General features: G+C 46.9%; 1 protein-coding gene across 1 annotated transcript in view; it reads right to left on the minus strand.

Moving 5' to 3' along the window:
* Window positions 1-1,419: 1,419 nt before the first annotated feature.
* Window positions 1,420-22,703, minus strand: part of LOC113827905 (putative uncharacterized protein ENSP00000383309) — a 32,008-nt gene continuing 10,724 nt past the window's right edge. Inside the window, exons 7-9 of the mRNA XM_070133394.1 lie at window positions 12,672-12,888; window positions 7,938-8,027; window positions 1,420-1,570 (exon numbers count right to left, since the gene is read on the minus strand). Of these exons, the coding sequence (XP_069989495.1) occupies window positions 1,420-1,570; window positions 7,938-8,027; window positions 12,672-12,888 (458 nt within the window). The remainder of the gene's footprint in view (window positions 1,571-7,937; window positions 8,028-12,671; window positions 12,889-22,703) is intronic.

Below are 22,703 nucleotides of genomic sequence, written 5' to 3' on the forward strand. Positions count from 1 at the left end.
GGGCGGAAATACAGCAGGGGGGATACAGCAGTTGGGCGGAAATACAGCAGGGGGGATACATACAGTAGGGCGGAAATACAGCAGGGGATACAGCAGTAGGCGGAAATACAGCAAGGGGGGATACAGCGGTAGGGCGGATACAGCAGTTGGGCGGAAATACAGCAAGGGGGGATACAGCAGTAGGGCGGAAATACAGCAGGGGATACAGGGCGGAAATACAGCAGGGGGATACAGCAGGGGCGGAAATACAGCAGGGGGGATACAGCAGTAGGGCGGGAAATACAGCAGGGGGGATACAGCAGGGGCGGAAATACAGCAGGGGGGATACAGCAGTAGGGCGGAAATACAGCAGGGGGATACAGCAGTTGGGCGGAAATACAGCAGGAGGGATACAGCAGTAGGGCGGAAATACAGCAGGGGGGATACAGCAGTAGGAGGGCGGAAATACAGCAGGGGGATACAGCAGTTGGGCGGAAATACAGCAGGGGGATACAGCAGTAGGGCGGAAATACAGCAGGGGGGATACAGCAGTAGGGCGGAAATACAGCAGGGGGGATACAGCAGTAGGGCGGAAATACAGCAAGGGGGGATACAGCAGCAGGGGCGGAAATACAGCAGGGGGGGATACAGCAGTAGGGCGGAAATACAGCAGGGGGGATACAGCAGTAGGGCGGAAATACAGCAGGGGGGGATACAGCAGTAGGGCGGAAATACAGCAGGGGGGATACAGCAGTAGGGCGGGAAATACAGCAGGGGGATACAGCAGTAGGGCGGAAATACAGCAGGGGGATACAGCAGTAGGGCGGAACTACAGCAGTAGGGGATACAGCAGTAGGGCGGAAATACAGCAGAGGGGGGTACAGCAGTTGGGCGGAAATACAGCAGGAGGGGATACAGCAGTAGGGCGGAAATACAGCAAGGGTGATACAGCAGTAGGGCGGAAATACAGCAGGGGGATACAGCAGTAGGGCGGAAATACAGCAAGGGGGGATACAGCAGTAGGGCGGAAATACAGCAAGGGGGATACAGCAGTAGGGCGGAAATACAGCAGTAGGGCGGAAATACAGCAGTAGGGCGGAAATACAGCAGGGGGGGATACAGCAGTAGGGCGGAAATACAGCAAGGGGGGATACAGCAGTTGGGCGGAAATACAGCAGGGGGGGATACAGCAGTAGGGCGGAAATACAGCAGGGGGATACAGCAGTAGGGCGGAAATACAGCAGGGGGATACAGCAGTAGGGCGGAAATACAGCAGGGGGGATACAGCAGTAGGGCGGAAATACAGCAGGGGGGGATACAGCAGTTGAGGGCGGAAATACAGCAGGGGGATACAGCAGTTGGGCGGAAATACAGCAGGGGGGATACAGCAGTTGGGCGGAAATACAGCAGGAGGGCTACAGCAGAAGTGGGCGGGAAATGCTACAGCAGGGGGGATACGGGGGCATGGAAATACAGCAGTGGGGGCGGGGATACAGCAGTGGGGATACAGCAGGGGATGGTTGAGCAGGGCGGAAATACAGCAGGCAGGGATACAAGGGGGAATACAGGGGGCGGAAATACAGCAGTAGGGCTGAAATAAGCAGCAGGGGCGGATACAGCAGTAGGCGGAAATACAGCAGGGGGGATACAGCAGTTGGGCGGAAATACAGCAGAAATACAGCAGTAGGGCGGAAATACAGCAGGGGGGATACAGCAGTAGGGCGGAAATACAGCAGGGGATACAGCAGTAGGGCGGAAATACAGCAGGGGGGATACAGCAGTTGGGCGGAAATACAGCAGGGGGGGATACAGCAGTTGGGCGGAAATACAGCAGGAGGGGATACAGCAGTAGGGCGGAAATACAGCAAGGGGGATACAGCAGTAGGGCGGAAATACAGCAGGGGGGATACAGCAGTAGGGCGGAAATACAGCAGGGGGGGATACAGCAGTTGGGCGGAAATACAGCAGGAGGATACAGCAGTAGGGCGGAAATACAGCAGGGGGGATACAGCAGTTGGGCGGAAATACAGCAGGGGGGATACAGCAGTAGGGCGGAAATACAGCAGGGGGATACAGCAGCTGGGGCGGAAATACAGCAGGGGGATACAGCAGTTGGGCGGAAATACAGCAGGGGGGGATACAGCAGTTGGGCGGAAATACAGCAGTAGGGGATACAGCAGTTGGGCGGAAATACAGCAGGGGGGGATACAGCAGTTGGGCGGAAATACAGCAGGAGGGGATACAGCAGTAGGGCGGAAATACAGCAAGGGTGATACAGCAGTAGGGCGGAAATACAGCAGGGGGGGATACAGCAGTAGGGCGGAAATACAGCAGGGGGGATACAGCAGTAGGGCGGAAATACAGCAGGAGGGGATACAGCAGTTGGGCGGAAATACAGCAGGGGGGGATACAGCAGTTGGGCGGAAATACAGCAGGGGGGGGGATACAGCAGTTGGGCAGGAAATACAGCAGAGGATACAGCAGTAGGGCGGAAATACAGCAAGGGGGGATACAGCAGTAGGGCGGAAATACAGCAGGGGGGATACAGCAGTAGGCGGAAATACAACGCGGGGGGATACAGCAGGGGACAGCAGTAGGGCGGAAATACAGCAGGGGGATACAGCAGTAGGGCGGAAATACAGCAGGGGGATACAGCAGTAGGGCGGAAATACAGCAGGAGGGGATACAGCAGTAGGGCGGAAATACAGAAGGGGGGATACAGCAGTAGGGCGGAAATACAGCAGGGGGGATACAGCAGTTGGGCGGAAATACAGCAAGGGGGATACAGCAGTAGGGCGGAAATACAGCAGGGGGGATACAGCAGTAGGGCGGAAATACAGCAAGGGGGATACAGCAGTTGGGCGGAAATACAGCAGGAGGGGATACAGCAGTAGGGCGGAAATACAGCAGGGGGGATACAGCAGTTGGGCGGAAATACAGCAGGGGGGATACAGCAGTTGGGCGGAAATACAGCAGGGGCTGGAAATACAGCAGTTGGGCGGAAATACAGCAGTTGGGCGGAAATACAGCAGGGGGATACAGCAGTTGGGCGGAAATACAGCAGGGGGGGATACAGCAGTAGGGCGGGTACAGCAGGGGGGATACAGCAGTTGGGTGGAAATACAGCAGGGGGGATACAGCAGTAGGGTAGGGCGGAAATACAGCAGGGGGATACAGCAGTTGGGCGGAAATACAGCAGGGGGGGATACAGCAGTTGGGCGGAAATACAGCAGGGGGGGATACAGCAGTTGGGCGGAAATACAGCAGTTGGGCGGAAATACAGCAGGGGGGGATACAGCAGTTGGGCGGAAATACAGCAGGGGGGGATACAGCAGTAGGGCGGAAGTACAGCAGGGGGGGATACAGCAGTAGGGCGGAAATACAGCAGGGGGGGATACAGCAGTAGGGCGGAAGTACAGCAGGGGGGGATACAGCTGTAGGGTGGAAATGCAGCTGTAGGGTGGAATTACAGGAGTAGGGTGGAAATACAGCAGGGGTAGAAATAGAGCAGCAGGGCGGAAATGCAGCTGTAGGGTGGAATTACAGGAGTAGGGCGGAAATACAGCAGGGGTAGAAATAGAGCAGCAGGGCGGAAATGCAGCTGTAGGGTGGAATTACAGGAGTAGGGCGGAAATACAGCAGGGGTAGAAATAGAGCAGCAGGGCGGAAATTAGTCCAGCATAGCGAAAGCGGTTACAGCAAAGCACGCCACATGACACACGAGCAGAACGCAGACGAATACAACATAGCGTAATACTACGAAAACAAATACAATGTGTGGTAAATAAACACCGTACATGCTACACCACACACACACACACACACACACACACACACACACACACACACACACACACACACACACACACACACACACACACACACACACACACACACCCCCACACACCACACACACACATGCACACACACACACACACACACACACACTACACCCCCCCCACACACACACACACTGCACTCCCCCACACACACACTACACACACACATACCCACACACACATACACTGCACCCCCCCACACACACACTGCACCCCCCCCCATATACACTGCACCCCCCCCCACAAACGCACACTGCACCCCCCCACACACACTGCACCCCCCCACACACATACTACACCCCTCCCCCCGTCCAGAGCGAGTGAAACTGCTTGGTTGGAAATCGCTCGTTTGTGTCTCATTCACTTGAGGTTCATTCAGTCAGTCCCCCCCCCCCCCGTTCGGCGGGGCTCATCTGTGGGAGTCGTGTCAGCTGACGCTCTGTCGTGGCCAGACATTCCTTTTGTTTGTGGTTTTGGTGTTTTATTTGTTTTTAGTTTTGTTGTTTTGTTAATTTGTTTATTTTTTCGTGTGTGCTTTTCCATTCATCATTCGCGGACCGACTATTGTATTTTTTATATTTATGTTAATTTTTTCATTTTTTTATTCATTCGTCGATCATATATTGTATTTTGTTGTTGTTGTTGTTTTCAATATATTTTCCATTCATCATTCGTCAATCGTGCATTGTATTTTTTTATGTTATTTTTAATCTATTTACCGCACATCTATCGCAGGCTTGCGTCTCGCCACCTGTGCGTAATGGGGCCTCCTTGTCTCCCTCCCCTCTTCCTCTCTTTTCTTCTTCAATTCCCTTTTAAGTTTTCTAGTTTCCTCCTTTAACAAATGTTTATCCCTATGTTGTTGTCTTCCTCTTCTTCTTCTTCCTCTTCCTCCTCCTCCTCCTCTTCCTCCTCCTCCTCCTCCTCTACTTTCTTCTCCTCCTCCTCCTCCGCGTGTGTGTGTTTGTTTGTGTCGGTATTTCTGCATGCGTGAATGCGTGCGTAGTTTGTGTGTGCGTATGTATGTGTGTGCGCATGCGTATGCGTGCGTACGTGCGTGTGCGTGCGTATATGTGTGTGCGTGCGTGCGTGCGTGCGTGTGTGTACGTATGTATGTGTGTGTGTGTGTGCGTGCGTGTATGTGTGTGTGGTTTGACGGAGTGGATTCCAGGGTCAACAGCAGCGAAGTGACAGGAAGTGACGTAGCGTCGAATGATTATTACCCGTCCTGAGGGTACAGGAGGGGAGGATGGGGGTGGGGGGTAGGGGAGGAAGGAGGGAGGAAGGAAAGGGGAAGAGGACGGTGGAAGGGGATGAGGAGGTGAGAGGGGAAGGGAATGGGAGGGAGGGAGGGAAAAGGGAGTGGAAGGTGGGACGGATAAGGGAAGAGGGAAGGAGGGGGGAAGGGGAGGGGGTGAGAGGGGCAAAGGAAAGGGAGAGGAACGAGGGGAAGGAGAAGAAGGATGGTGGAACAGATAAGGGAAGGGGAAGGAGAGGTAGGTGGGAGGATAAGAGAAGAGGAAGTTAGGAGGGATAAGTGACGAAGCAGGGATAAAGAGAGAGGAAGGAGGGAGGGAGGGAAAAGGGAAGAGTAAGGGGGAGGGATAAAGAGAGAGGAAAAAAGGAAGGAGGGAGTAGGTGAAAGCGGAAGGTGAAATGGAGGAAGAGAAGGGATATGGCGGAACAGGTAGGTAAAAGAGAAGAGAGGAGGTAGGGAGGATGAGAGGAGACGAGAATAAACAGAGGAAAACAAAATGAAATACAGGAAGTTGGAAGAATATACAGGATTTTTTTTTAATTACTCTTCGGCTCTAGAAAGGAATTAGGATAGAATGTTAATGATTTAGAGAGAGGGAGCACCACGAGAAAGTGAGAGCACTGCAAAGAGAGAGAGGGAGAGAGAGCACCCCAGAGAGAGAGAGAGAGAGAGAGAGAGAGAGAGAGAGAGAGAGAGAGAGAGAGAGAGAGAGAGAGAGAGAGAGAGAGAGAGAGAGAGAGAGAGAGAGAGAGACAGACAGAGAGAGAGACAGAGAGAGAGAGAGAGAGAGAGAGAGAGAGAGAGAGAGAGAGAGAGAGAGAGAGAGAGAGAGAGAGAGAGAGAGAGAGAGAGAGAGAGAGAGAGAGAGCACTGCAAAGGGAGAGAGAGAGAGAGAGAGAGAAAGGGGCTGTCGACGTGGTGAGGTCAAGTGCCCAAAGGGATGTGGGTCGTTAAGAGGAAGACAAAAGTGCTCGGGTTACCAGCTCGATTGATTTACAGGCCATATAAATTGATTCCACGAAGCCCCCCTCCCTCCCCCCTCCCCCGTTCGCAGGTTGCTGTTTTGCCGCGGTGTGTGTCCGGCGCCCCCCCCTCTAACACACCTGCAAGGCGGAGGGAGGGAGGAGGGTTTCAGTCTGCGAGTCGGGAGAGAGAAGAGGAAGGGGAGGGGAGTGGGGGTTGGATGGGGAGGGAGTTGGGGTAGGATGGGAGGGGAATGGGGGTAGGATGGGGAGGGAGTGGGGGTAGGATGGGAGGGGAATGGGGGTAGGATGGGGGAGGGGAGTGGGGGTAGGATGGGGAGGGAGTGGGGTAGGATGGGGAAGGAGTAGGGGTAGGATGGGGAGGGAGTAGGGGGAAGGATGGGAGGGGAGTGGGGGTAGGATGGGAGGGGAGTGGGGGATGGATGGGAGGGGAGTGGGGGAAGGAGGGGGAGGGAGTGGGGGTAGGATGGGGAGGGGAGTGGGGGTAGGATGGGGAAGGAGTAGGGGTAGGATGGGGAGGGAGTAGGGGGAGGAGTGGGGAGTGGGAGGATGGAGGGATGGATGGGAGGGGAGTGGGGAAGGATGGGGAGGGAGTGGGGGTAGGATGGGGAGGGTGGGGGTAGGATGGGGAAGGAGTAGGGTAGGATGGGAGGAGTAGGGGGAAGGATGGGAGGGGAGTGGGGGTAGGATGGGAGGGAGTGGGGGATGGATGGGAGGGGAGTGGGGGAAGGATGGGGAGGGGAGTGGGGGTAGGATGGGGAGGGAGTGGGGGTAGGATGGGGGAAGGAGTAGGGGTAGGATGGGGAGGAGTAGGGGGAAGGATGGGAGGGGAGTGGGGGTAGGATGGGAGGGGAGTGGGGGATGGATGGGAGGGGAGTGGGGGAAGGATGGGGAGAGGGAGTGGGGGTAGGATGGAGAGGGGGTAGGGGAGGGTGGGAAAGAGTGTGTGGTTGGCGGGGCGGGGTGGGGAGAGGAGGGGTAGGATAGGGATATGGGGTTTGGTGTGGGGGTACCAAGTCAGTAGGTAGGAAGAGGAGGGGGGTGGGCTGCTTGTACAATCTAGGGCTTTACCTGATCTACCTTATCTTCGCCACTTAGAATTGTTTGTTTGTTTTGACTTCGTGGGTCCGTAGGCCAGTGGCATGTTTTGTTTGGTTTGTTTCCCAGGCGTCGTTGAAGTCGTTTTAGACGACTGGGGCGAGGCAGGAAATTCACGCGACTCAAAAGAAATGCCGCTGTGATGGCGTTAACTCCACTTACTCCACGCGGTGCTAACGTAGCCCTGTTAGGCCTAGGCTCCTTTGCGGACCTCGAGTTGTCAACAGGTGTAGTAATAGTAGGCCTATCGCCAACACCAAACTTTGGGATAGAACGCAGAAGTCCGGGGAGGGGGGGGGGAGGAGGAGAGAGGAGGGGGGCCCGTCATCTACTGAATCCCGAAAGAGCGAGAGAATTCCGTGTTCGATTTTTTTCTCCTCGTTGTCGTCTTCGATTTCTCGCCGTCAGATCGTGTGACAGAGCTGGCCCCCGCCTTTTCTCTCTCTGTCTTTTTAATGAAAGCCAAGGGAGCGATATTTCAGGCGGAAGGAAGAAATGGGAGAAACTTCTGCCGTTCCACACATTGGGCCAACTCCGGTATGGGCCTTCTCGTTTATAGGCTTTTTTATGATTTTCTCCTTTTCATTCCACGCCGCATTCGGAGGACGCATAGATCGTTTATTTTTTCCCTAATATTATTCCTTTCCTTGTTGAATACCTGTGCGAGGACCACCTGCGTACAAGATTCACGATTGAGAAAAACGCGTCCTTCGGCCACGTTCGAATTCACACAGTTATACCTGGCTGCCCTCGGCTACGTCTAGTCATACTCGAACGCACTTTGTCACGCTCCGCTGCTTGAGGACATATTCGGACGCGCTCGGCGGTCCCTGGCCACTGTCAACCTGGCGGATCTCAACCACGCCTCTCCTGTGTTTATTTTTCTAAGGCCGTGGCGTGTCTCCGGTTGAATTTAGGTTGCCCTCTGCTTTGGTTGGTTAGGATTGGTTCGGTTTAGTTGAATTAGTTTAGTTAAGTAAAGTTGTGTTTAAGTTTTATTTCGCCGGTTCACTTGTGGGTCCTGATTGGTTTGGTTCAGTAAAATTAGTTAAGAAAAGTAAAGTTGTGCTTTAGGTTTTGATTCGCCTTGGTTTTAGTGTTTGAATCGTTTGGATGAATAACGTGGAAAGGAGGAATCGCTGTTATCCAATGGGGGATCGTTCATAAGGTCGCATTTCGAAAAGCGGAAACTCACTCACTCACTCACTCACTCTATCTCACTCTATCTCACTCTATCTCTCTCCCTCTCTCTCTCTCTCTCTCTCTCTCTCTCTCTCTCTCTCTCTCTCTCTCTCTCTCCCTCTCTCTCTCTCTCTCTCTCTCTCTCTCTCTCTCTCTCTCTCTCTCTCTCTCTCGCCGGCAGCCACGCGGTTATCGCCAACAGTGAGCTATTACTTAGCGATCACATTTTGCCGCGATGGAAATGCGATCCGAGGACGCCCCTGACCTGACTCAACAACGAAGCTGCGGGAAAGAAGTGCGTCATCGCTTTTTTCTCTCTCTCTTTTTAGGGGGGGGGGGCTTGAATCATATTTCTTTCTTTCTTTCTTTCCTTCTTTCCTTTCTGTTTTTAACATTGTCATTTTTTCACTGATGAATGAATAGTCAAATTACGTCTACTATTGTTACTTGATTTAAAAAAAAAGAATGAAAGAAAGAAACAAAAAAATGTGTGTATGTGTGTGTGTGTGTGTTTGCATATATATATATATATATCTATATATATATATATATATATATATATATATATATATATATATATATATATTTATATATTTATATATTTATATATTCATATATATATTTATATATATATATATATATATATGTATATTTATATATTTATATATTTATTTATTTATATATTCATATATTTATATATATATATATATATATATATATATATATATATATATATATACATATACATATATACATATATATATATATATATATATATATATATATATATATATATATATATATATATATATATATATACATAATGTATATTTCCAAGTCTTAGCTTACCACCGTAATCACGCCTCCGTAGGTATGGTGGTAAGCGTATTTCATTACATTTTTTGAAGATTTTTTAGAGTCTATTTCAGAGACATAAGACCCTGCGTTCGAGTTTCACTGCTGATGATCATGATGGTGATGATGAGGAGGAGAGAGGAGGAGGAGGAGGAGGAGGAGGAGGAGGAGGAGGAGGAGAGGGAGGAGGAGGAGGAGGAGGAGGAGAGGGAGGAGGAGGAGGGAGAGGGAGGAGGAGGAGGAGAGGGAGGAGGAGGAGGAGAGGGAGGAGGAGGAGGAGGGAGGAGGAGGAGAGAGAGGAGAGGGAGGAGGAGATGGAGGAGAGGGAGAGGGAGGAGGAGAGGGAGATGGAGGAGAGGGAGAAAGAGAGGGAGGAGGAGGGGGAGGGGGAGGAGAAGGAGGAGAGGGAGGAGGAGGAGGAGAGGGAGGAGGAGGAGGAGAGGGAGGAGGAGAGGGAGGAGGAGGAGGAGGAGGAGGAGGAGGAGGATAGGGAGGAGGAGGAGGGGAGGAGGGAGGAGGGGGAGAGGGAGAAAGAGAAGGAGGAGGAGAAGGAGAGGGAGGAGGAGAAGGAAAAGGAGAAGGAGGAGAAGGAGAAGGAGGAGGAGGAGGAGGAGGAGGAGGAGGAGGAGGAGGAGGAGGAGGAGGAGGAGGAGGAGGAGGAGGAGGAGGAGGAGAAGAAGAGGAAGAAGAAGAAGAAGAAGAAGAAGAAGAAGAAGAAGAAGAAGAAGGAGAAAGAGGATGATGATGATGATGGCGAGGAAAATGATAATATAAACTTTGAGAATGATTATAATTATGATAGAAACTGAAGGTATTAATTGTAAGAATTCGTAATTACAGTGAGAATAACTACAACAATGATACTGAAAAAAGGGGAAGAGAAAAGAGATAAGGAAGAGGAAGAGGAAGTGAATAGTCTTCGAAGTAGGAGGAGAGAAGATGAAAAGAAGATAAAAAGAAAACGAAAACGAAAAAGAACATGGAAAAGAAAAAAGAGAAGAAGAAAAAGTAAAAGAACAGAAGAAGAAAAGTGGAACAAAAAATAAAGAATAAAAAGAGAAATGAGAAATAAAAACGACGAAGAGACGGAGAAATAAAAGTCGAAAGGGGAGCGAGCGTGGCTGGCCGGCGCCATCCCTGCGGCGCCAAGCATCACGTTGCGACCTCGCAGGTGTTTCACCCCCTCCTCTCCCCTTCGCCCCTTCCCCCTCCCTTCACCTCTCCCTTCCTCTTCCCTTCACCTCACTCTTCCTCTTCCCTTCACCCTTCCCCTTTCTCCTCCCTTCACCTCTCTCTTCCTCTTCCCTTCACCCCTTCCCCCTTATCCTCCGTTCACCCTTCCTCCTCATCCTCCCTTCACCTCTCTCTTCCTCTACCCTTCACCTCTTCCTTCCTCTTCCCGTCCTCCTCCCTTCACTTCTTCCCTTTACCTCTTCCTTCCTCTTCCCGTCCTCCTCCCTTCACCTCTTCCCTCCTCTTCCCGTCCTCCTCCCTTCACCTCTTCCCTTCACCCCTTCCCCCTCCTCCTCCCTTCACCTCTCCTCCCTTCCTCTCTCCCATCCTCTTCCCTTCTCCCCTCCTCTTCCTTTAGTCTCCTTCTTCCTCTTCCCTTCACCCCTTCCTCCTCCCTTGTCCCTTCCTCTTCCCTTCACACCTCCTCCCCTCCTCCTCCCTTCGTCTCTCCCTTCACGCACTGGGGTTGTATACTCATCCCTGGCTCTCTTACTTATCTGTTTCTATTTTTCTCTCATTCTTTTCTTCTTCTCCCTCTCCCTTTCTTTGTCTTTTCTACCCATTTCTGTCCCAGGTCGCTCTCCGTCTTTCTCCTTCTCATTCCCATTCACTTATCTCTCTCTCTTCGTCTCTTCCTCTCTCCCTCCCTTCCTCTTTCGCACTCACTTTCCGTTTTATCTCGTTCCCAGACTTTTCCGCGAAAAAAGAGAGAAAAGAGAGAGGGAAAGAGAGAAAAAATACATCTCAAAGAAAGATGGGGCACAGGTAACGTCCGCAGAAATATGTCAGAATGGAGAGCTGGAAGAGGCAAAATCAGAGAAGGGGAAACCGAATGAAAAGAGAGAAAGAGATAACAAAAAAAAAAGTAGTAGAGAGAAGGAGCGACAAGCAGCCACGCACTGACCCAGGAAACCATCACTCAGGGGATAGAATGACTCATTGCTTTCAATGACGCTTATGCAGCACTCACTCACTCACCTACCCCCCCCCCCCCGCTCTCCCTCTCTCTCTATGTTGAAATCTTTTTGAAATTTCTTTCTTTTTCTTTCTCTCTCTCTCTCTCTCTCTCTCTCTCTCTCTCTCTCTCTCTCTCTCTCTCTCTCTCTCTCTCTCTCTCTCTCTCTCTCTCTCTCTCTCTCTCTCTCTCCCTCCCTCCTGCCTCCTCCCTCCTTCTTCCTCCCTTCCTCCCTTCCTCCCTCCACTCTCCCTCCCTCCACTCTCCCTGCCTCCACTCTCCCTCCCTCCACTCTCCCTCCCTCCACTCTCCCTCCCTCCACTCTCCCTCCCTCCACTCTCCCTCTTCCGCTCCCCCTCCCCCTCCTCGCAGATCAGCCCAGGTGGTCGTACGCGTCGCCGGGGGGGTCAAGGCAGTCCCGGTAGTGAATCGAGTGCCGGTTGTGTCATGCAGAAGGAAGGGAAATCTGGAGTTGGGTAGTAGGGCTGGGGGGGCTCACTGCGGGTGGGGGGTGGGAAGGGGAGGAGGGACGTCACTCGCGGGGTGGGGGGTGGGAAGGGGAGGGAGGGGGACGTCACTCGCGGGGTTCACGATAAAAGAGGCTGGGGTTGCATGGGGGGGCGTTTCGATGGAGGTGGGTGTTTCCGAGAGGTTTCCGTGAGGTTTCTGGAGGTTCTTTCATGAGGATATCTGAGCTTTTTTAAGATGATTATTATTGTTTTATTATTATTATTATTATTATTATTATTTTATTCCAGTCACATCGTATTTATTTAGGAAAATGAGTTTGCTACTTAGCCGCTACAAACGGTATCCGGTGTGAACTCGCGCTCAAAACCGACGACAACAAACAGACCAGGATTTCCACGCCACACTTCAAAGGCTTATGCGAGGTTTTATGAATCGGATGAAATGGCTGGCTTTGATAAATCTATGTTTACATCGACCGGGATTCCAAGTGTAATCACCCCACATATCATGCGGCGAAATGCATCCGTTACCGCGAGGGGCCAGTCGCACCACGGACATTTGGTTAAGTCTCTTCACAGGAAGCCAAGCGAGCACGGATTCGAACAAAGCTGAATCTTTGGTCTAGATCCCTTCATAGGAATCCAGGCGAGCACAGACTCGAACAAGGTAGAACATTTTATTTATTTACATTTTAGTTTTGACAGCAGGGAGTTATTCTTCACAGGAAGAATAAAAGGAAACTTTCAAGGAAAAGCACACAAAAAGCTCAGTAAATTCAGACTCAGCAATAGAGAAAACGTTACAGTCTATCTTTCTACGTTAACGGAACTAGCATCTCGGAGCCAGCTTTGTGGCAAGGAGAGGTTCCGGGAATGGAGCTGCAGGTCCCCATTATGTCCATTGTTCCCATATCGAGGCAGAAAAAAGCCGCATGTGAGATTGGCATTGTTGGGGCGTTAATTGCGGTAATAAGAACACCTCTGTAGACACCCAGCAGCAGCAGATGTGTATTAGGTTGGGAAGGGAAGACTGTGACTGTCAATGCAGGAATGCGGTGTACGTGTAAGCTCAAAAATATATCATGCACTCACTTACTCGTTAAGTTTCAGATATGGTTCTTGCATTCATTCACTCACTCATTCAATCACCTTATCACTCACTCCCACTCCGTCTCCCTCTCCCTCTCTCCCTCTCCCTCTCCCTCTCTCCTCTCTCCTCTCTCCTCTCTCCCTCTCTCCTCTCTCCTCTCTCCTCTCTCCTCTCTCCTCTCTCCTCTCTCCCTCTCTCCTCTCTCCCTCTCTCCTCTCTGCTCTCTCCCTCTCTCCCTCTCTCTCGCACCGAGCGTATGCCAGGGCAACACCGAATCCCCAAAAGAAAGAAAGAAAGAAAGAAAGAGAAAAACAGAAGAAAGAACGTTATAAAAAGAGCAATTGCGTTTGAATGGGTCCGCTGTGCACATCCACACTGACAACTGCTGTGGAGTTTCCCAGGTAACAGAGGAAGATCGCTACGTCCGGTCTAGTTCTGCGCTCTCGCTCGCACGCACACGCACACGCACTCCTCCCTTCCTCTTCCCCCCCCCCCCGTCCCTCCTTCGTTTCCTTTCCCCCCTCCTACTTACTCTTCTCGTCCTCCCTGTACCCCCCATCCTCTCCTCTCCCCGTCCCCACCCACTCCCACCGCCCACACCCACCTACACACTTCCGTTACACGCACGCAGACTTTTCCTTCTTCTACCCCATCCTCCTACTCCTCCTCCTCCTCCTATTTTCCTCCACTTCCCTCAATCCTTCCCTCTCAGCTCCTACTCCCCCCATTCCCTTCCCCCCTTCCCCTTCCATTCCCTTCCACCATTCCCTCCCTTCTCCTCCTCCTCCTCCTCCCCCTCCCCCTCACCCTTCACCCCCCTTCACCCCCTCTTCCGTCATTTACCGGCAGGCTTTGTGAATGAAACCGCCACTCGCTCCTTGTGAATGAACGTAACGCTTTTCTTGGTTGTCGCGGGGGGGGGGGGAGGTTCACGTTTTCTTTTCTTTCTTTCTTTTTCTTTGTTTCTCTTTCTTACACTGTTGTAGGTGTTTGTGTCATTCTTGTTGCTGTTGTTGTTATTGTTGTTATTGTTATGATTGCAGTTATTGTACGTTTGTTATCGTGAGTTTGTTGGTCTTGTTATTGCGATTAATGGCTTTATTATTACCGTAGTTGTTGCTGTGTTGGTATTTTTGTTTTTGCATTATTATTGTTTTTGTTGTTTTTATTATTCTTATGATTGTTATTGTTATTGTTACAGATATTATAATTATTTTTGCTATTGTATTTTGTTGATAATGATGCTAAAGTTGATTTTTTTTCCAGCTGTTATTATCAATATTATTGTTATTATTATTATTGTTGTTATTGTTGTCATTGATATTGTTTTTGTTATTCTCATAACTTATTTAAATTGTTATTAATATTATTATTTTAATTCATAGGTTATTAACAGTTAAAACTATCTGTAATTGTTGTTTTGATGAGACAATATATTGATGATTTATCAGCATCGTCATCATCATCTTATCATGAGTAATGTCATCATTATTGATAGCATCATGCTTGCTAATAATAACAACAATGATGATTATAATTTCATTACCTCATTATCACGGGATTTTTTTCTAGTGGGCGAGATATCATCTACTTGCTGTCCACGAAATTTATCCATCTGCGCCATCCACCTTCTTTCTCCACTTATGCCATTTACTTGTTTAACTCTTCATTTTAATGGATAATGATAATGATGAAAATGGTGAAAATATTAAGGATAGGGATAATAGTAATGATAATAATGACCATAATGATATTGATGCTAATGATAATAACGATAATATTAATGACATTAGTAATAGAATAAGAAATATGTCAATTAAACCCCCTGTCATACCCCCCCCCCCCCCAATCGCTGTCTGCCACGCAGTAAGTGACGCGACAAGTGGCAGTACATTCACCGCTACCCCCCCCCCCACCACCACCACCACCACCCCACCCCGCCCCTTGTTAATTATTCTGTACGTGTTTCAGGTACGTCCGTGAGAAGGGTGTATGTGTGATGGCTACCGATAACGAAGACGAAACGGAGTAAGAATAAGGGAAAAAAACGAAGAGACAAGAAGGAGAACGAGAAGAAAAAAAGCGAAAGGAAATTTTGGGTACGTACAGAGGGAACGTTTATCGGGCTTTTCCTGTGTATCTATTCTTCTGGGGAAAGAAAGAGAGTTCGGTGAATAGACAGGTAGAATGATAGACAGAGAGAGAGAGAAAGAAAGATAGGCAGAGAGAGAGAGAGAGAGAGAGAGAGAGAGAGAGAGAGAGAGAGAGAGAGAGAGAGAGAGAGAGAGAGAGAGAGAGAGAGAGAGAGAGAGAGAGGGGTAAAGAGAGAGAGAGATAGAGAGGTAAAGAGAAAGAGAGAGGTAAAGAGAGAGAGAGATAAAGAGAGAGAGAAACGAAAAGAGAGAGAAGGGAAAGAGAAAGAAGGTAGAGAGAGAGAAGGGAGAAAGGTAGAGAGAGAGAGAGAGAAGGTTAGAGAGAGATAGAGAGAGGTAGAGAGAGAGAGAGAGAGGTAGAGAGAGAGAGAGAGAGGTAGAGAGAGAGAGAGAGAACGGTAGAGAGAGAGAGAGAAAGGTAGAGAGAGGGAGAGACAGAGAGAAAGAGAGAGGGGTAGAGAGAGAGAGAGAGATAGAGAGAGAGAGAAAGGTAGAAAGAGAGAGAGATAAAGAGAGAAAGAGAGAGAGACAGAGAGAGAGAGAGAGAGAGAGAGAGAGAGAGAGAGAGAGAGAGAGAGAGAGAGGTAAAGAGAGAGAGAGTGAGAGAGGTAAAAAGAGAGAGAGAGTGAGAGAGGTAAAAAGAGAGAGAGAGTGAGAGAGGTAAAGAGAGAGAGAGAGAGTGAGAGAGGTAAAGAGAGAGAGAGAGAGTGAGAGAGGTAAAGAGAGAGAGAGAGAGTGAGAGAGGTAAAGAGAGAGAGAGAGAGTGAGAGAGGTAAAGAGAGAGAGAGAGAGTGAGAGAGGTAAAGAGAGAGAGAGAGTGAGGTAAAGAAAGAGAGAGAGAGTGAGAGAGGTAAAGAGAGAGAGAGGTACAGAGAGAGCGAGAGAGGTAAAGCGAGAGCGAGAGAGGTAATGAGAGAGAGAGAGAGAGAGAGAGAGAGCGATATATATATATATATATATATATATATATATATATATATATATATATATATATATATATAGAGAGAGAGAGAGAGAGAGAGAGAGAGAGAGAGAGAGAGAGAAAGATAAAGAGAGAGAAAGAGAGAGAGAGAGAGAAAGACAGACAGACAGACAGACAACCAGACAGACAGAGAAAGAAAGAAAGAAAAAAAAGAAGAAAGAAAGACAAAACTGAAAACAGATAGAGTAAAAAAAAAAAAAAAAAAAGAAATCAAAGTCTTTTATTTCATTCGCCGCGCAACCTGTGAGGCTCCCGTGACCTCGCCGATCTCGGCTGTCGGATTTTCACGCTGCGCCGCCGAGCCACGTCTCGGGGGCGCGGAAGTAGGATGCCTGGGTAGAGGGGAGGGGAGGAAGGGGAGAGGGGAGGGGAGGAAGGGGAGAGTGGAGAGGAGGAAGGGGAGAGGGGAGGGGAGGAAGGGGAGAGGGGAGGGGAGGAAGGGGAGAGGGAAGGGAGGAAGGGGAGAGGGGAGGGGAGGGAAGGAAGGGGAGAGGGGAGGAAGGATAGGAGGGAGAGGGAAAGATAGGCGGGAGGGAGGGAGAGAGGGTGATGGAGGTGGGTAGGAAGGAGGGAGAGAGAGGGAAGGGTGAGGAAGGAGGTGGGAGAGAGAGGGGAGGGGAGGAAGGAGGGAGGGTGAAGGAGGTGGGTAGGAAGGAGGGAGGGAGAGGGGAAAGGGGAAGAAGGAAGGAAAGGGTAAATTGATGAAAAGAGGGAGGGAGAGGCTAGAGTATAGGAAGGGTAGGAAGGAAGGGTGGGAAGAGGAGAGGAAGGAGGATAAAACGAGGAGAAGGAGGACGACGGAGTAAAGATGACGGGTGAAGGTGTGAAAAGTAGAGGAAGACGGCTTGTTAAATTGGAGAGGGATGGGAGGAGGGAGGGAAGGATGGGGGTAGGGAGGACGAGAGAAGGGGTGACGGGTAGAGATGGAGGAAGAGGAGGAGGAGGGAGTGTGTGGATGAGAGAGGATTAGATCAAATGCCACTCTCTATTACAGCACTTGCATCTTCTTCCCTCTCGTCGACCTGACAGCGGCCGCCGTCCTTACTCGTTCTCGTTGGAAAAACTCTCTTTGCTGTGCTCTTCTTCCGTCCCATTATAGGTGTGAGGAGAGAGAAGAGTGAAAAGAAAAGAAAGCATAATTTATAAAAGGTATACATGGCCACAGGAAAGGTCATATGAACAGGGGAAGAGGGAGGCTGTGAATATCAGGGGAGGTGAGTCGGTCGCGTCTTGGGGTAGGTCGTTACGTCATCAAGATTCACCTTTGGGGAAGGTCGTTCCAGTTCAGGTTGTTTGACCTTGAATGATATCGCTGTTGCTGTCGGGGGCCGAAAGGATATAGTTCGTTGGCTGAATGACCTGTGGTGGGTTATGCAAGGCGGGGGTCGTGATCGGGTGTCGGGTCGGTCGTGTGGGTCGTGGAGGCTGTCGGGGCTTCATTTTCATTCCAGAGTTTTTTTCTACTGATTATTGCTCTTCATATCTTCCGCATTTTTCTTTTTTTCCTTTCTGATTTTTTTCTTCTTTTCATTGATCGTTTCTTTTCATATCTCCCGATTTTTGTTCTTTTTCTTCATTTTCATTTTCCGTTTTTTTCTCTTCATTCAAAAAATCTCCCATTTTATTATGTTTGTCTTTAGGTCCGCCCGTCTATGTCTTTCCCCCGTCCTGCGCTCTTTTCCTTCTTTCTCCTCTTCCCCTCCTTTCTTTAACCTTACTTCCCGCTCCTCCCATCCCATCCTATCCCTCCCCACTCCACCATTCCCCTACCCTCCCATCCCATCCCCTCCCATTCCCTTCTTTTCCCTTCTCTTCTCTTCTCTTCCCTCTCCTCCCCTTCCCTCCACTCTCCTTCTTTCCCCTCCTTTACCCTTCCCTTCCCCTCCTCTCCCCTCCCTCTCCTCCCGTTCCCTTCCCTTCTTTTCTCTTTTCTTCTCTTCCCTCTCCCCCCTTCCCTCCACTCCCCTTCTTTCCTCTCTTCTCCTTCCCTTCCCTTCCCCCTCCCTCCCCCCCCTTCCTTTCCCCAAGGTCGCACGAGAGAGAAGGGTGGAATCGAAACGTCTGGGCTTCCGAAAATGAGATAGACAGAGAGGATTAAGCCAATCTCACTCTCTCTCTCTCTCTCTCTCTCTCTCTCTCTCTCTCTCTCTCTCTCTCTCTCTCTCTCTCTCTCTCTCTCTCTCTCTCTCTTTCTCTCTCTCTCTCTTTCTCTCTCTCTCTCTTTCTCTCTCTCTCTCTTCTCTCTCTCTCTCTCTCTATCTCTCTCTCTCTCTTTCTCTTTCTCTCTCTCTCTCTCTCTCTCTCTCTCTCTCTCTCTCTCTCTCTCTCTCTCTCTCTCTCTCTCTCTCTCTCTCTCTCTCTCTCTCCCGGTCGTGTTTTGACAGCTGGCGGAGGAAATTAGGAAGGAAGAAAAGGAGGGAGAGACGGAGGGGGAGGAAGGAAGGAAAGGAGGGAGGGAGGGGGAGGAAGGAAGGAAGGAAGGAAGGAAGTAAGTAAGTAAGTAAGTAAGTAAGTAAGAAGGAAAGAAAGAAATGTTGGAAGGAAGGGAGGAAGGAAAGAAAGAAGGATGGAAGGAAGGAAAGAAAAAAAATCAAGGAAGAAAGAACGGGAGGAAGAAGATAGGAAGCTATGAAGAGGAAAGGGTAAGAATTGTAAGTTGGAATTGAAAAAGGAGGAGGAGGAGTTTAGAAAGCCGATAACTGGGAAAGCAAGAAGAAGGAGAAGAAAAAATAGACGAAGGAGTAGCCATAAGAAAGACTAAAAGAGAAACCATGAAAACAGACGAGACGGAAGAAAAAAAGAAAAAGAAAAAAAAAAACAGAAGAAAGGAAAGACGGCGAAACGTCATTATTCCTCGATTTCGGAAAGGAAGCGAAAAGCAACAGATTCCCGAAATGTACGGACGACCAGGCAGCCCGCGCGCCCTAGAGAGGAGCTCGTGTCAGCCAGTCGCTGAAGAGGTATAAGTGGGGCCCGCCCGGAAGGGGGTGATGTGGCAGCGGCTTGAAAAAGGTGGGGAAGCAGGCAGGCAGGGAGGCAAGCAGGTAAAAAGGAGGGGAAACAGGCAGACAGGGAGGCAAGCAGGTAAAAGGGAGGGGAAGCAGGTGAAAAGGCAGGCAGGTAAAAGGGAGGGGAAGCAGGTGAAAAGGAGGGGTAGCAAGCGGGCAGGTAGGCAAGCAAGTAAAAGGGAGGGAAAGCAGGTTAAAAGGCAGGCAGGTAAAAGGGAGGGAAAGCAGGTGAAAAGGCAAGCAGGTAAAAGAGTGGAGGAGCAGGCAGGTAGTGGACAAGTAGGAAGAAGGAAGGGAAGCAGACAGGCAGGTAGGCAAGCTGATAAAAAGGCAGACAAGAGAAAGGTGAGGAAGTAGGTAGTCAAGTAGGCAGGCAGGCAAAAAAGGCCAGCAGGTAAAAGGAAAGGGAATAGACAAACAAACAAAACATGAATATCTATCTGATAGACAGATAAACGAGACATGAATAACAATCTGATAGACAAACAAGACATCAATAACAATCTGATTGACAAACAAGACATTAATAACAATCTGATAGACAAACAAGACATCAGTAACAATCTGATAGACAAACAAGACATTAATAACAATCTGATAGACAAACAAACAAGACATCAATAACAATCTGATAGACAAACAAGACATTAATAACAATCTGATAGACAAACAAGACATTAATAACAATCTGATAGACAAACAAGACATTAATAACAATCTGATAGACAAACAAGACATTAATAACAATCTGATAGACAAACAAGACATTAATAACAATCTGATAGACAAACAAGACATCAATAACAATCTGATAGACAAACAAACAAGACATTAATAACAATCTGATAGACAAACAAGACATTAATATCAATCTGATAGACAAACAAACAAGACATCAATAACAATCTGATAGACAAACAAGACATCAATCACAATCTGATAGACAAACAAGACATCAATAACAATCTGATAGACAAACAAGACATCAATAACAATCTGATAGACAAACAAGACATCAATAACAATCTGATAGACAAACAAGACATCAATAACAATCTGATAGACAAATAAGACATCAATAACAATCTGATAGACAAACAAGACATTAATAACAATCTGATAGACAAACAAGACATTAATATCAATCTGATAGACAAACAAACAAGACATCAATAACAATCTGATAGACAAACAAGACATTAATAACAATCTGATAGACAAACAAGACATTAATATCAATCTGATAGACAAACAAACAAGACATCAATAACAATCTGATAGACAAACAAGACATCAATCACAATCTGATAGACAAACAAGACATCAATAACAATCTGATAGACAAACAAGACATCAATAACAATCTGATAGACAAACAAGACATCAATAACAATCTGATAGACAAACAAGACATTAATAACAATCTGATAGATAAACAAGACATTAATAACAATCTGATAGACAAACAAGACATTAATAACAATCTGATAGACAAACAAGACATTAATAACAATCTGATAGACAAACAAGACATTAATAACAATCTGATAGACAAACAAGACATTAATAACAATCTGATAGACAAACAAGACATTAATATCAATCTGATAGACAAACAAACAAGACATCAATAACAATCTGATAGACAAACAAACAAGACATCAATAACAATCTGATAGACAAACAAGACATTAATAACAATCTGATAGACAAACAAGACATTAATAACAATCTGATAGACAAACAAGACATTAATAACAATCTGATAGACAAACAAACAAGATATTAATAACAATCTGATAGACAAACAAGACATTAATAACAATCTGATAGACAAACAAGACATCAATAACAATCTGATAGACAAACAAGACATTAGTAACAATCTGATAGACAAACAAGACATCAATAACAATCTGATAGACAAACAAGACATTAATAACAATCTGATAGACAAACAAGACATTAATAACAATCTGATAGACAAACAAGACATTAATAACAATCTGATAGACAAACAAACAAGACATTAATAACAATCTGATAGACAAACAAACAAGACATCAATAACAATCTGATAGACAAACAAGACATTAATAACAATCTGATAGACAAACAAGACATTAATAACAATCTGATAGACAAACAAGACATTAATAACAATCTGATAGACAAACAAACAAGATATTAATAACAATCTGATAGACAAACAAACAAGACATCAATAACAATCTGATAGACAAACAAGACATTAATAACAATCTGATAGACAAACAAACAAGACATTAATAACAATCTGATAGACAAATAAACAAGACATTAATAACAATCTGATAGACAAACAAACAAGACATCAATAACAATCTGATAGACAAACAAGACATTAATAACAATCTGATAGACAAACAAGACATCAATAACAATCTGATAGACAAATAAGACATCAATAACAATCTGATAGACAAACAAGACATCAATAACAATCTGATAGACAAACAAGACATTAATAACAATCTGATAGACAAACAAACAAGACATCAATAACAATCTGATAGACAAACAAGACATTAATAACAATCTGATAGACAAACAAGACATCAATAACAATCTGATAGACAAACAAGACATCAATAACAATCTGATAGACAAACAAGACATCAATAACAATCTGATAGACAAACAAGACATTAATAACAATCTGATAGACAAACAAGACATTAATATCAATCTGATAGACAAACAAACAAGACATCAATAACAATCTGATAGACAAACAAGACATCAATAACAATCTGATAGACAAACAAGACATTAATAACAATCTGATAGACAAACAAACAAGACATCAATAACAATCTGATAGACAAACAAGACATCAATAACAATCTGATAGACAAATAAGACATCAATAACAATCTGATAGACAAACAAGACATTAATAACAATCTGATAGACAAACAAGACATTAATAACAATCTGATAGACAAACAAGACATCAATAACAATCTGATAGACAAACAAGACATTAATAACAATCTGATAGACAAACAAGACATTAATAACAATCTGATAGACAAACAAGACATCAATAACAATCTGATAGACAAACAAGACATCAATAACAATCTGATAGACAAACAAGACATCAATAACAATCTGATAGACAAACAAGACATCAATAACAATCTGATAGACAAACAAGACATTAATAACAATCTGATAGACAAACAAGACATCAATAACAATCTGATAGACAAACAAGACATCAATAACAATCTGATAGACAAACAAGACATCAATAACAATCTGATAGACAAACAAGACATCAATAACAATCTGATAGACAAACAAGACATTAATAACAATCTGATAGACAAACAAGACATTAATAACAATCTGATAGACAAACAAGACATCAATAACAATCTGATAGACAAACAAGACATTAATAACAATCTGATAGACAAACAAGACATTAATAACAATCTGATAGACAAACAAGACATTAACATCAATCTGATAGACAAACAAGACATCAATAACAATCTGATAGACAAACAAGACATTAATAACAATCTGATAGACAAACAAGACATTAATAACAATCTGATAGACAAA

The sequence above is a fragment of the Penaeus vannamei genome, chromosome 18 (assembly GCF_042767895.1).
Source record: "Penaeus vannamei isolate JL-2024 chromosome 18, ASM4276789v1, whole genome shotgun sequence".
NCBI lineage: Eukaryota > Metazoa > Arthropoda > Malacostraca > Decapoda > Penaeidae > Penaeus > Penaeus vannamei.